This window comes from Populus euphratica, unplaced genomic scaffold (genome assembly GCF_000495115.2).
Source record: "Populus euphratica unplaced genomic scaffold, PopEup_1.0 scaffold5.1, whole genome shotgun sequence".
NCBI lineage: Eukaryota > Viridiplantae > Streptophyta > Magnoliopsida > Malpighiales > Salicaceae > Populus > Populus euphratica.
The window spans coordinates 2,722,065-2,737,007 of NW_011499848.1; the positions used below are offsets into that span (position 1 = coordinate 2,722,065).

Sequence of the window (14,943 nt, forward strand, 5' to 3'; positions counted from 1 at the left end):
AGACCGATATGTTAGATGGTGAGCTTACATGCTTGTCCATCTATTTGTTGAATAAAATAATAATAATAACCATTAACATTCCTAATGTGTCATTCCTAAAATAATAATAATAATAATATCTGTTGTGAGTTGTGACAAATCTAGTGTATACCTTTCTCTACACCAATATTCCCCAATTGGCATGTGTCGAAAAAAGCCACGTTTCTATCCAGCAGTAAAATATCTCACTCTTTCTGTACACCTTAGTCTAAGTTTATCACAGCCTTCAAAAGATGAGTCACTCAAATTGAGTGGCCCGTTTAGAAATTTGAAATCACTCCCTCTTAAAAAAGAGACGTTATAACTTTCTTCTTCTTCTTCTTCTTCTTACCATAATAATAACAACTATCATTATTATTCTCTTATTTGTTTTTTAAAAAAGAAAGCTATGGAAGTTGCTTCTGTCTCCATTTATTGCATTTGAACTACACACCATTGAGGGGAAAGACACCGCCTTTCACTCTCTCATTAATCCCTGCAAAATATTTCCAAACTTTTCTCTCTCTCACTGAAACCAAGCCTCTCTGGAAATTTGCTTGCTTTTGAAGAAGGAAACAGAAGTGTCCAGGGAGTTTTAGCTCATCTATATCATCACTCAACCATTGGTTTCATGTAAGTTTTTTTTTTTTGGTTTCAACGTTTGGAGACACTTTTATGTATAATTGGATTGGATCAAGTGTTTATTTGAAGATAATAAGTGAAATGAATTTCTGAGTTGTGTTTGGTTATTCTAAAGTTTTAATCTTTGTAGGTTCTCTTGGTATGATGAGATTGAATTAAGTCATTATAGACTATGTTTTGAACATAACCAGTGAAAAAAAATTTATGGGTTCTATTTGTTTAGCTGAAAGCTCTAATATTTGATACGGTGAAAATTGCAGCTCATTGATGTTGAAAAACTCCCAAAGGAATTTGAATCTAAGCTAGTATAGTGTGCCATTTGCTTGAAATACATGGTTCTTAATTCAGGATAATAGGTTATGTTCTTACCTTTTCCATGATTTGAACTGTCTCTATGAATGTGTAAATTGTTCGTGGAATGGATAAAGGAATGCAATTTAGTTGGGGAATTAACCATGTTTCTATCTAATCAAACTGCAGATGGAGCCATCTATTTTTCTCCACTTATAGATGCTGAAGAGGGATTGATCTTTTGGTATTGAGAAAATGGGAATTGAGAAAGAAGGTTCCAAAAGTGGAGGGGGTTTCTTCCAGCTGTTTGATTGGACTGCAAAATCTAGGAAAAAGTTGTTCTCAAGCAAGTCAGATTTACAAGGTATAAGTTTCTTTCTCTTTACATTCTACATCCTCATGTACATATTGTTCTCTTCTATGGTTGGTAATGGATTTTTTATCCGACTCTTCGTAGATCTTTCAAAACAAGGAAAGACAAGTGGCAGGAGCTTGCGAATGGCTCGGCTTCGTCTGGTGGGTTATGGCCATTTGTTAATATTTTGTTTCATTGTTTATCTTGTTATTCAATTTTTTGAGATAGTGATATATCTAACAGTTTTCATTACATTTGCAGATGGATGATGATGATGACACTGGAGCAGGATCGAGTATTAGAGGAGGCAGTGATTATAGTTGTGCTTCGTCAGTAACAGATGATGAAGGATATGGGGCTAGGGCCCCTGGCGTGGTAGCCAGGCTTATGGGATTAGACTCCATGCCAACATCTAATTTCCTGGAGCCCAATTCTACCCCTTTTTTTGACACCCAATCTCTTAGAGATGCCTCTCGTGGCAAGAGAAATTTCGATTACTATCATGACCATCAAATCACTCACTCGGGAAATCTTCTTAACAAGGAGGATGGCCCTCCTAGAAATTTGGTGAAGTCCAAGCCTCAGAAGGTCCTGAGCAGGCCTATTGAAAAGTTTCAAACGGAAATCTTGCCTCCTAAATCGGCTAAATCAATTCCAATTACCCAGCATAAACTTTTATCTCCAATCAAGAGTCCTGGCTTCATTCCGGGCAAAACTGCTGCTCACATAATGGAAGCAGCTGCAAAAATTATTGAACCTAGTCCCCTAGCAGTAGCCAAAGCCAAAATGCCTGCTCTTGGTTCTTCTTCATTGCCACTGAAAGTTCGGGATCTTAAGGAAAAACTGGAGGTTGCTCAGAAAATGCCTCTGGTAGGGTCCTCTTCAGCAGCCATAAGAACTCGAGAAGCGAAAGAGAAAGTTGAAGCTTCTCATAAAACCTCGAGACTGGCAGAAACTTCTCGAAGACCAGTTGAGTCGAGTGCTGCCAAGCATCTAAAGGGGCAGTCTTTGAACAAAAGTTGGAATGGATCAGATGATACATCTTACAGGGCTTTTCCTGAGACTGATGAGGACTCTTCTAGCTCAAAGACTAAGGTAAAGTCTATCTCCCTTGCAATCCAAGCAAAGTTCAATGTTCAGAGAAGAGAAGGTTTGAATGCAAGTAGTAGTCAGGGCTTTGTAGGCCAGAAAGAACAGGAAGAGGTTTCATCAAGTCAGCCCTTCAAGAGCCACCCAAATTTCCGAAAGAGTTCGCAAAAAAGATCTCCTATACTTAAAGCTTCTGGTGCTCTTAGGCAGAATAATCAGAAACAAAATTGTATGATGGATAAAGACAAATTGCCTTCAAAGCCCTTGGTTTCCAACTTGCAGGGTAAAATGGTACTGTCTGGGAATCCTCCAGCAAGGCACAAAACTTTTGGTAAGACTTTTGGTTCCAAAAATGGATCCAGGAAGTTGGCCTTAGATTCGAGAGAAGTTGAGAAGGGGACTTCTAACTATATTACGAGTAATCCAAGGAAGAAGCGATCGATTGGTGGGAATTTGCATCTTGAGAAAAACCAGGTTGCTGATAAATTGCTGATTGACAGAAATCGGAAGGCTGTTGAAACTAATCCAGTTACTGATAGGCACTTTAGTTGGGCAGAAGAAAGCAACAGGAAAGGCATGGATGTTGTTTCATTCACATTCACAGCCCCCTTGACACGGTCTATGCCTGGTTCTGAAACACGTACTCGGGTTGCACAGGAAAAAGGTGGTTCTTGTACGGATAAGCGCAGCAAGAGATTGTTGCTTGACACAGATAGCATGAATCTATCTTCAGGGGGATATAATGTGATAGAGGGGGATGCTTTGAGTACACTTTTGGAACAAAAAATGAGGGAATTGACCAGAACTGCTGAGTCTTCTAGTTCCGTATCCACGTTTAGTTCAGGCGGCACTGCATCAAGGTTACATGATAACAAGGATCAAAGTGTCTCATGCATAGATAAATGGGATAGCTGCTATGATTGTCACTTTCTCTCCACGGATCCCGCAGCTCTCAGATTGAAACGCATTCTGCAGGTGCATATTTCTGAATTTCCAACTGAAAGAAAACCCAACATTACTAATTCTCTCTCTATATATGTGTGTGTGTGTGTGTGTGTGGAATACCTTGCTGGACACAAGAAATCCTGTTTAGTTAGCAGTGTATGATACAAAATACCTTTGGGTGCATATTTTAAATGCCATTGCTATGAATCTCAAAATGAGAAAATTCCTTCATATCAATCTTTCTTGTAACGTGTAAGACCCCGATAAGGTGTCTGGTGTCTAGATATCTTTATTAGGGCCAGCCTGGTTTTCATTTCCAGAGTACTGCTTAAGTGCTTTCAATCACTCATGTTTTTGTTTTTTCTTTCTCATACGATTTGTATTTCTCTTTTGCTGGCTGCTTCAGTTATGCTTTCTATTTTCAGTCTGGAGTGTAAGTCAGTTCCAAATTCATGTCTATTTCATCAGTCTGCATTTATCGCATGTTTTTTGACTTATAAAATACTGAAGCTGTATTTCTGTTATCTATACTGTATTATTAGGTGATAAATGTAACCTTGCTATAAATTGTTATTTTAAAAACCCACTTATGCTGTGAAGTCAGCACTTTAGATTTTGTGAAGCCTTGGAAAACTGCTATTCTCGATCTTCTAATGTTGTAGGCACACTACAATAGTAGGTGGTTAATTCTCTCTCTCGCTCTCTCTCTCATTATTTATCTGGGTCTTTAACGTAGTGTCAAAGTTTAATGTTGCAAACTTCTGCACGATTTCATATGAGGGTAGTTGATGCATTTATTACATATCAGGGAGTTGATGAGATGGACTTTAGCAGCAAGTCAAATGATTCCAGAAAGCTCCTTGATTGCAGACGTCCTGCTCCAGTCTCTGTTCTTGAACATTCTTTTTCAACTGAAAGTAGCAGCTCTTTAGACAGCGCGGATAGTTGCATTACAGAAGGTAAGGGCAATGCATTTCTCATTCTTAAACTTCACGTACTATTTAGTTTCAGCCTTTCAGAACCTCACAAGGGTAGCGCGCTTTACCAGTTGATGTCAAGAAAGTTAAAATGATTGTAATATAATTCAGGGAGCAGGCATTGTTCATCCATTCAAGTCCAGGAAGTCCATGGTTTGAGCTCTTCAAAGAAGTTCCATTTTGTGGATGTTGATATGGAGTTATCAGATTCTGCCTCTTCATCATCAACAGGAACTGTGGATAGAAAACATGCAAATATGTTAGCAGTGGCAGGTCATGCGAGATCAACCAAGTGGGAAATAGAATATGTGAAGAAGATTCTCTGTAATATTGAATTCATGTTTCAGGACTTCGCATTAGGTCGGGCTTCCGAGATCATAAACCCTCACCTCTTCCATCAGTTGGAAAGGAGAAAAGATATGTTTGAAAGTGATGGTGTTGATGCTAGGCTAGAGCGGAAAGTATTATTTGATTGTGCAAGTGAATGCTTGGACCTGAGATGCAGACGATATGCTGGTGGTGGATACAAGGCGTGGGTGAAAGGGACAACAATGGTGAGAAGAAAGGAATGGTTAGGGGAAGACGTGTGCAAGGAGATCTTGGAATGGAGCAGCATGGGGGATTGCATGGTGGATGAGCTTGTAGACAAGGACATGAGCAGTCAGTATGGAAGATGGCTGGACTTTGAAATAGATGCATTTGCATTTGGAGTAGAAGTCGAAAGCCAGATATTTAATTCATTGGTTAATGAGGTTGTTGCTGATATCTTGCTGTTTTGATGCCTATAACCCAAGAAGGAGATTCACGATGGCGAGAGATTGGGGATAATGTATGGTGGATGGTGCTTGTAGAGAACAAGGGTTGTGCTTTGTGTAGAGCTGTTAGGTCTTAACCAATCTCTAGGTTTTAACCAATGCCTCAGCATAATAGCTTTCCATTTCTAGTGTTTGCCAATCCCAACGTATGTTTTCCTCGGGGTGTTTATAAGATTCTTTATTGTTCGCTTCATTTATTTGGCTAGAAAGTGTTCATAAGTTGTCATCATAACTCATAAGCAAAATCACTGTAATCGAGGTTGGAGAAGCCAGCTTATGCATATGCAGGCTATCATACGAACTCTGGTTCAATTGATTACAGCTCGGCTCTCTTCAGCTCACTAACAATTTTCTTATTCAACTGTTCAGTCTGCAATCCATGAAGTTTTTCTGGTGGCTATTTCCAGTCGTCTCGAGTATTTCATTGCTTGATATGATGTTGGGTTCGAGGTTTCTCGGACAATGGAATGTGCGTAGTTTTATAAAACATGTGCATGAACTTTCTAATTTTTCCTAACTAAGTAATGACGTAGTTTTATATTTGTTATTTAAGTTTATTAAACCTTCCAAAAAATTGTTAATTATGTGCTTTTGTCAGGACTAGCCTGTTTCGCGCAGATATTGAAGCGGGTAGGGTTAGTAAAATACATTCCAGCTAATAGGGCTTCGATATGTAGCAAATGTGTGCCTGTTTTCGTTAGAAGGAGGGAGTCCGTTGTGACAGCAGCAGAAACCAATATAAAAAAGAGTTGGGCAGAGACAAAAATTAAGAGAAATGAGCTCTGTTGAAAGGATTTTCAAAACAATAGCAGGCATCGTTTTCGCAGCAGCAGCAGCAGCATCACCAAAGTATAACTGGAATAAATGTCCTGTGTGTTTTTTGTTCGTGTCCGATCTTTTTTCAGAACATGTCAATACAGTAGCCAGCATGATTCTTATCTGTTTGGTTCTTGAGTTTTTCCTTCTTGACAACCCGGATGGTAAAAAGGAGTTTAGCTGAGTGGGCGAGCTGAAGGAGACGAACAGGTTAGGTGGTAAGCTGGGCCTGTTTGTCTCATGATTCGACCGTTTGTACTAGGCACGAAACCAGTCTAGTTTCGTCTGTCATTTTAAGTGATGCCTGTCGTCATCCTGTGTCTGCCTAGGATGTTTTCTCTCCTGCATCCTAGTTTGAGTGGTCCGCTATCCAAGAAAAGAAAGGCCGAGCAAGGTGCAGCGTTTTAGTCTCAGGACGTTTTTGGCCAAATGTGTGGTAGTAAAAGAATCTAGGCTTTTGGGGCACTTTTTCTCATTTTTGAGATTCAACCGTTTACTTGGGTTTTTTCGACGTAAATTAGTTTCTGTAAAATTATTTTTTATTTTTTATTTTTTTTATTTCTAAAAAATTTTAACTTAATTTTTAGAAAAGTATTTTTTTTATTTTGAACAAAAAATATTTTTTAAAAATTATAAAAAAATTAAAAATATCATATTACTTACTTATTATAATAAATTTAATTATCAAATTTTTAATTATTATATATATTTTGTTTTGAATATTTATTTTTCAATTTCATTTCTTAGAACTTATTTTTTATATTAACTTTAATCTTCATTTTTATAGTTATTATTTTTTAATTGAAATTTTTTATTTATCAAATTTGATCCTTATTATTTTCATTGTTACTTATTTTATCTGAAATAATTTATGAAATATTAATTATTATTATTTTAATTTCTTCATCTTTTAATTTTTTAATTTTTTAGATTTGATCTTTATTATTTTAATTATTATTTATTTTATTTGAAATAATTTATAAAATTATATTTTTTTTTCAATTTCATTTTCATTCAACGTTTTAATTTATAAGATTTGTTTTTTTTATTATTTTAATATACTTAAAAAAATAAATTATTAATAAATTATTTTACAGCTTATTTTTTATGATATAACTAAATATTGAAAAATATTTTATAACTTATTTTTCATTATACTATCAAATATCAAGAAATAATTCACTTTACCAAAATTTATTTTCTAGAAAAACTTCTTTCCAATAAACAAAAGGATTTTAATAAAATTTTACAATAAACTTTACTTAATTTAACATGCGAAAAAAAACCACATCTTATTTTAGCACCTCTAAGTTTTTAATCATTTTATATATATATATATATATATAATTAACTTAAATGTAATAGATTTTAAAAAAATTTAAAGATTAATTATTTTAAACTCAGTCGTAAAAATGATGTGATTTCTCTTGAGGAAATGCCTATCTTTTTTAAGATACAATAAAGAAAATAATATTTTTTTAAAAACTTGATGGAGATAGTGATGTATTTTTCCAGGACGTAACCAAGAAAACGATCCAATACATTTGGTTTTAGTAATTTGCTGACCCAACGCAACATGTACTTGACAGGAGACTCAACATGATTGAAATCAGAAAAGGATTTGCCAACTATTTACTGATGCGGCATTTATAATTATTTTATTGACAATGAGTTTTCATTTGGTTGTTTGTTCGGAATTAAATAAACTTTTGTCCTGCACGCTCTGTCCAGCACGGTATTTTGAAAGAAAGTCTTACCTTAATCTCTTGGAATTCAATTTCAACAGCAAGACGCGTTCCTCCACTGCACCACTTTGAACGTATTTCTTTAGGATTATTGCATGCGCATATCTTCGGCTCTTGAACTCAATCGAGTCTTTACAGTCTCTTTGCTATTGTGATTGTTATTATAATTATAATTTTAAAAAATATCTTTAATTAAAATTAGTTTAATTTTATAGATATTTATTTAAAATTGATGTTAAATAAAAAATAATTTAATATGTTTGGTTAAAAATACTTTTAAAATTGAGATTATAAAATAATTTTAAAAAATATATATATTAATATTAATGATTTTTAATTTAAATATTATAGATTTAACTACTGCTATTATATCATAAAATAAATAACTTTTTTATAAATATTTTTTTATTATTTCATTAAATTATCCATAATTCCATTACGTATAAAATATATCCGATAAAAACTATAGTTTTCATCAATTTTTTAAAAGTACAACAATATCATGTACAATATAATCAGGAATAAAATTAAAATTATAATTAAATTCTGTAAATGTAGCATTATCAAGTGATTTCTATCTAATTTATATAATTATTAAATAATATTGAATAGTAATTTTTTAAATAAAATAAAATAAAAAATAAAAAATATTTTTTTATTTTATTGAATTAAACTAGTTTAATATATTTTTAATTTTAAATCAGACTAGTTCGCAACAATACAACATGCTTCACTGTTTGTTGAATTTGTTGAAGAAAATAGATGAACATGGGAGCATGGCTCCACTGTTCATCCATTTTCCATAACAAGAAGCAGCAATTAGCTGCTTGTTGTAACCTGTAGTTGCATCACAGGTAATAATAAGACTCATCATTAAAAAATTACAGTAAAAACGTTACTAGACATAAAAAATTAAGACTATAGGTGAAATTTACTAACGGCCACAATGCCAAACACTCACTTGGTTCGGGCACAGGTTTTATCGATGCAAATTCTTTTTTGAAGAAACCAAGTACTTTTGATGTCATCCATCACAATAGCATATCTGTCATGTTAATTGCTCTTCAAGACGGTGCCAAGATTCACCAAATATAACTCACTAGGAGATCAAATCAGTCGAAGTTGATAAAAATGCGTCTCAATCATCTGCTCCCTCAGAATAATTAACACTTGCAGATGGCCAATATCTATTTTCCAATATGCCCAGTGCATAAATATTAGCAGTTGGTGGAAAAACCACTTCATTGCATTCAGTAGTCAACTCTCTGTCAGTGACAATAACTCAAGGATAATTATCAACACCCAAGAATTTGCCGAACATTGTCAACACCACTTCATAAATTTTGCAAAACCACTGTCTAATCATATAATTTGTCAAAGGAAGATGAGCACAGGAAAAGCCTAAAAGAAAGATTAAAAAAAGGTACATACCATTTATACAGTCAGATTCGTAGGACTCTGGCGACTCCAAATTCGAATAGAGATCTTTAGACCGAGTCAACCCTTCTATTTCTTGTCTCCTTGGTGGCCCATGATTCCCTTCTCTTTTATACATGATGCAAAAATCGACTGCAGTACTTTTTTTGTTTTGTGTTTCTATATTAGAACAGGAAGGAGGTGAGTATCTAATGTTAGTGGGCTTTTTGGTATTTGATATAAAGCATTTTAAGCTGTCACATTATAAACATTAACGAAGAGGGTGCGTGGTAATTTTATAAAAATCAAATAGTTGGAATAGCAAATTTTATCTTCCTTGTCTCGAGTTTGAATTTGAGAGAAGATTATGACAGACGATTACGTTCTTTTTTCTTAATGAATGTATGAGTTTAAAATGTTGAGCATCAATCTAGATTTCTTCATAGCACGTCGACGTTGTATTTTAGGCAATCTCTAGGATTCTCTCTATAAATTATCTCTAAAAGGTCCGGGAGGCTTTCGTCTAGCTAGCTATAACTAGGATTTTCTTCAGAAAAAAATCTAGCCGTACAAGAAGGCAAATCCTAGCACAACCGCCCTAGTAAGGAAGCATTTGTGTTAGGGTTAGCAGCAAGAGAGAAAAGGAAGAATAAGGGTAGAAAAGAGGGGTCTGCAAGAGAGAAGTGTCTAAGTGCAAGTGCATGTGCTGCCGTGAGTGAGAGGGCAAGAAAAAGAGAGTGTATTGTGCTACCACTAAACAACAAAATCATAGTGTTTTTTGTTTAGTGATAAATCCAAGCAACTGGTATTAGTTAGAGTCGTTGCCCAGAATTTGTACTCATCATAAAAGCATTTATATAATATATATCTAAAATACGTATATATAATCTATCTAAGATTATATATATATATATATATATATATATATATATATATAGGAACATTATGGTGGAAACCTTCACGAAAACTTGCAAAACATTGAAACATAATTAGCTGGCCATAAAATCGATCTTAAATCTACACCTAGTATATATATATATATATATATATTCTTCCTGAGTTAATCATCGATGACATCCTTGCTCTCCTTCTCGATTGTCATTTCCAGAAACGTTAGTCAACAAGTTGTCCTCTTCATATTGTAACAATCCCCACCCACCAAGATCCCCAACTGCTGTCCAGTCCCAATCAAGCCATTCCTCATCAAACCTAGAATTCATAGGTGAAAAGCTATTGTACCATTCCCCGTTACTCTCTTCATTTGAGCTACAACCATTGCTGCTGTTGCTTTGTTTTTTCAGGTAATGGACGGCCACCCTTTTTGGTCCCATTACCCCACTACGATTTTCTCTCTCCTTGCTCATACACGGTGCCTCATTGTCTGTCTCTAATGTCACAACTGTATTATTTCCATAAGGATCTGCAACTTGACCTTGCAGTGCATATTCAAGGCGCTGTATTTCACTGTCTAGCCATTCATATGGTCCTAAAGTTTCAGTCTCTTTCTCGTCATTAATAGGGCAATGAGATATTCCAGCTGCATCAATTCTTTTAGCAATGTCTATGCAAGATTCTTGGACTTGCACACCATGATTCCTTCTATTTTCTGGTTCCTTCTGTGGACCTTCAGCGGCCGAACTCTTTATTGGGCTGTTTGTACCTTTGGGTGAGATCGCTGCTGTTTCTTTGCTCGCTGGTTCAGTTACCTCATGAGCTATGGCTTTAGGACTCTTAGGCTTACCTAATGTCATTAATGTGGCGTTGTGCTTTTTCATGGATGACCGGCTTGTTCTACCACGTCTACCCTTGTATGGCCCAGCTGCTACATCTGTGATATCCATGATGCTTGGTAAAGAATCATCATTTTTATACCGATTGAAGCTGTAAATTTTTCTGCTTAAATGAGAATTCCAGTAGTTCTTTATCTCATTGTCTGTTCGTCCTGGTAATTGAGCAGCAATCAAAGACCATCTGGAACGATCAAAATCAACCACTGTTATCTCATTAACTATTGAAATCAAAATATAATGAATACATGAACTCTTCAGTACAATAATATTTAGAGTAATTTTTTTATTAATTAAGCTCAACGTCTTGACTTCAGTGATATTGGTTCTTAAACATTTGACTTTCAGGTTGTTTGTTTCTTCATAAAAATTGAACGGTGGATCGTTCGAACTTTGAACATTAGGTGGTCTGATTAAGTCGCCATCTCTGTTATCATAGCAATGATCTGGGAGCTAGGGGTCAAATACTCTCGGCCCGCTAGAAAACCACGAAACGTGATCAAAGCTAAGGTCATTGGTCAATTTGATGCTCGGACCAAACATGGTACATGCAAAAATTGCCCCAGGATGGCTATAAAGCAAGCAGCAGGTATAATTAATACGCTGCACTGGATTGGTCGACAGTAAATTATTTTCCCTGTGAAATCAAGCTGCTTTTTCTTGGTGTCGTTACCAAAAAGACAAGGATAGCAACATCCAACCAAAATTTTTGAAACGGGATTTCTGTACAACAATGCGGTATAACCAACTCTCTTTTGTTTCAGTTTCAAATTAATATATATATATATATATATATATATAATATTTAATTGTTTGTTTTGATGTGGTGGCATTAAGGAAATTTTTAAAATTAAAAAAAGTGTTATTTTAATATATATTTTTTTTAAAAAAACCATATATAAACATTCTCGGCGGCAGTAAAACATGCCACTTGAAATAGAAGGAAAAAAAATATTTGGATTTTATTTTTTTGCCAAACACAAAGCTAAAGATGTTTTTATTTTCCAGAGATTATTATGAGTTCCGAAAAGAGAAAAATCAAAAGTGCTCGTCTACTATCAAATTGACTACAGAATGACTTTTCTGAAATGTATCAGAGTACATCCTTCATTGGAAGAAGTAATGGAAAAAAGAGACCAGTAGATAGAGCCTAGTCTTCGTGGAGTTCTTCCCCTAATTATTCCTAGCCTTACTCTTAAATTCTTGCACAAGAATTGCACATTTCTTACATTCAAGACCAGTTCTGATTTGTAAAGGGGCACAATTTGCTTGCTTTTACAAGAACCTAATCATGTTAAACACCATGCTAAATATTTAACTCGACCATTTTGTCGCTTGAGCCAAAACCAAGTGCGTGGTAAAGGGGAAAAATAAGAATTGTCCGAGTCTTTTCTTGTAGAGAGAACAATCGAAACAATGAAGATAAAATTGTGAACGATGATAAAAAGAAGAAGAAGAAGAAGAAGAAGAAGAAGAAGATGAAGAAGAAGATGTCTAGCAATTGGCCATTGCTTTCTTTGAAAAAGAAGTACGAAAAATTTAAACTCCCCTAACCAAGAATTGAACTGATGAATTAAGAAAATAAAAATTAGTGGTTATGTGGATAATCGCAGATGCAAAAATAAAGGCAAGATTACCTGTTACCCAAAGCAGTATGCAACTTAACAATGGTATCTTCCTCTTCTTTGGTTATGTTCCCTCTCTTCAAGTCAGCTCTTAAGTAGTTAATCCATCTTAGTCTACAACTCTTACCACACCTTAATAACCCTTCAAAAAACCAAACTCTACCAACCATCAATATGGAACAAAAAAGAGGGGCAAAACCATCTGAGATACGTGATTCATGTAGAAGACAACCATTTCTCACCTGCATTTTTAGGTAGTGATTTCCACGAGCCTTCACCGTTGGCTAGAATGTATTTGGTTAAGGCTTCATCCTCTTCAGCTGTCCATCTCCCTTTCTTTAGCCCTACTTTCTCACAGCATGGTGCTCTTCCCATGTCTACTCACCCTTCAGGCTTTCCTGACGAGCAACTGATCACTTCCTGCGTTAGTTCCTCCTGTTGAAAGTTGGAGAAGGAGACTTGTTTGATCGTTTCTTTTCCAGTAAAGGGAGAGAACTGATTTGAATAGGCTCGTCTTTTTTCCAAAGCCTTTGTTGTATACGGAAGCAAGTTTGGTGGAGGGAGAAATTAATGGTGATGTAGATACATGAACGGTGAAAGAACGTGCCACGTGCGTCGATCAATGACGAATTTAGAGTCAAATCTTGATATACATTTTTTTTTAAGCATTAAGGATCAAACTAGGATTCAGAGGGCACCACGGAAAAGGAAAAAACAGCAATGACCAAGGCAAATTTCTTAACTTAATTCGAGTTACAATTCATGCGTTGTACTATCTGAAAATTATATCATTATTATTATTGTTGTTGTTGTTAGAGCTAATTTAAAACATCATCACTATTATTATTATTATTATTGTTGTTAGAATTAATTTAAAATATCAAAAAAAATATTATAAATTATATCTTTTATATTTAATTAAATTTTTAATATAATATTAAAATTAGGATAACAAACTAAATTTAATTATTTTTATTTATTTTATAAAAATAAAATATAAAGAAAATTTTAATGACTTTTAATTAAATAAATATATTAAAAAATAATATAAATTATATTTAAAAAATTTAATTAATAGTTTAAATATTTAAATTGAGTTGATTTTATATTAAAAAAAATCAACTACTCAGGCCTGACAAAAGGAATATCCATAATCCAAGGAAGAATTCAAGCCTGGAGGGTGAGCTGTTGGGAACAGGTGGAGATGTCTGTTGCAAGAAGTGCCAAGTGTTGGTATGACTGTGCCATGAGTCTATGAGACTGAGGTTGTCTTCAATCAAACTGGGTTTTTTTCCTGGTTTGTTTTCTATTTCCATTTTTACCCCTTATGACTTATGCAATTTACCTTGTTAGTATGTTACAGTGATTTCGTTTCTTTTCTTCTTCTTTTTTTTTTTTGAAGTGAAATAGTGATTTCGTTTTGCTAATAAATTCTTCATTTTTTCCATTTTAAACACAAATTTACTTTCCTTCAATCTCTCTTATTCTCCTCTTTTCTATATTTAAAAAAAAAACATTATCCGAACACAAATAATATAAACTTTAATAATTAGTTGACCGGACAGATATTTTAATAGGTTTATTAAGCACAAATAGCATAAAATTTAATGATTGATATATTTTACAAGTATTAGAATTTTAGCATGTGCTATGTTATTTAGTTATTTTATAGTATAATGATATAAAATATTTATTCTAATTAATATTATAAATAGTTTTTCAATGAAGAAAAGCTGGTTAGTGAATTAATAAATATTTATTTACAAATTAATTTTCCTTGTTTTATTTTCTTCCTTTTAGAATTCTTAAATAATTTTCTTTTCTTTTCTTTTAATTTTCTTTTTTTTCCTTATCATTAACCAAGAAAACGCTCAGTTTTTCTTGACAAATAGACATTTTATCTCCTTTAACTATATGTAAGAAAAAATAACGGTGGATCTATAGAATAATTGAACTATATATCCAAAAGAATATGAGGTATTCAAACCATGCCAAAGAAAAATTAAGAAGATACGGATCTATATTAAACTCTAAAAGCATTGACTTTTTCTGGTTCAATACAAAATGGTAAATAATACTTTTCATTTGAAAAACACAAAAGAATATAATTAGATCTGATTCAGTTGAATTAATAACTAGCAGATATACTAATATAAGCCATAGTTATTGAACCATTTTCTTTTTATGAATAATACATGTATTCAGTTGGAGTGTGGATAACCTATTTAAGATTTATTTGAAGAAAAAAACATATTCTCACCATTAAAGCCAATAAAAGCATGGCCAGAGGCTAGCTGAGCTGAGACATTATTAACCCAAAAAATACCTAAAAGCCTTCAAGAAAATACGGTGGACTGTTTCATTGTGAACTCTAATCGTGAGTTTATGGTTTTGCCATTTATTTAACATTGTCTAGGACTCA

The 14,943-nt window shown here is 33.9% G+C and overlaps 2 protein-coding genes across 3 annotated transcripts; one reads left to right on the plus strand and one right to left on the minus strand.

The window, feature by feature from the left end:
• The first annotated feature begins 387 nt into the window (after positions 1 to 387).
• Positions 388 to 5,446, plus strand: LOC105114831 (uncharacterized). 2 transcript variants are annotated; one of them, XM_011011532.1, is made up of 7 exons: positions 388 to 651; positions 1,141 to 1,315; positions 1,409 to 1,467; positions 1,568 to 3,370; positions 4,149 to 4,299; positions 4,429 to 5,128; positions 5,168 to 5,446. In XM_011011532.1, exons 2-6 carry the CDS (start codon positions 1,207 to 1,209, stop codon positions 5,094 to 5,096), a joined length of 2,790 nt encoding a protein of 929 aa, XP_011009834.1. In that variant the 5' UTR covers positions 388 to 651; positions 1,141 to 1,206; the 3' UTR covers positions 5,097 to 5,128; positions 5,168 to 5,446. The 2 variants fall into 2 exon arrangements, with proteins under 2 accessions (XP_011009834.1, XP_011009829.1); XM_011011527.1 differs by having other exon boundaries at positions 4,429 to 5,446.
• A 4,594-nt stretch (positions 5,447 to 10,040) lies between these two features.
• Positions 10,041 to 13,066, minus strand: LOC105114848 (myb-related protein B-like). Its single transcript, XM_011011543.1, has 4 exons — positions 12,764 to 13,066; positions 12,534 to 12,663; positions 10,195 to 11,080; positions 10,041 to 10,130 (listed from the first exon to the last, which is right to left on the minus strand). Exons 1-4 carry the CDS (start codon positions 12,894 to 12,896, stop codon positions 10,068 to 10,070), a joined length of 1,212 nt encoding a protein of 403 aa, XP_011009845.1. The 5' UTR covers positions 12,897 to 13,066; the 3' UTR covers positions 10,041 to 10,067.
• Positions 13,067 to 14,943: the final 1,877 nt, after the last annotated feature.

Excerpts from the sequence above, each read along its gene's own strand:
- LOC105114831 (XM_011011527.1), top strand. The coding sequence starts at position 1,207 with ATGGGAATTGAGAAAGAAGGTTCCAAAAGTGGAGGGGGTTTCTTCCAG. Across the intron at positions 1,316-1,408 it reads AAGCAAGTCAGATTTACAAG|ATCTTTCAAAACAAGGAAAG; the intron begins GTATAAGTTTCT and ends GACTCTTCGTAG. Across the intron at positions 1,468-1,567 it reads GAATGGCTCGGCTTCGTCTG|ATGGATGATGATGATGACAC; the intron begins GTGGGTTATGGC and ends TTACATTTGCAG.
- LOC105114848 (XM_011011543.1), bottom strand. The coding sequence starts at position 12,896 with ATGGGAAGAGCACCATGCTGTGAGAAAGTAGGGCTAAAGAAAGGGAGA. Across the intron at positions 12,664-12,763 it reads ATCACTACCTAAAAATGCAG|GGTTATTAAGGTGTGGTAAG; the intron begins GTGAGAAATGGT and ends GGTTTTTTGAAG. Across the intron at positions 10,131-10,194 it reads GAAATGACAATCGAGAAGGA|GTAGATTTAAGATCGATTTT; the intron begins GAGCAAGGATGT and ends TATATACTAGGT.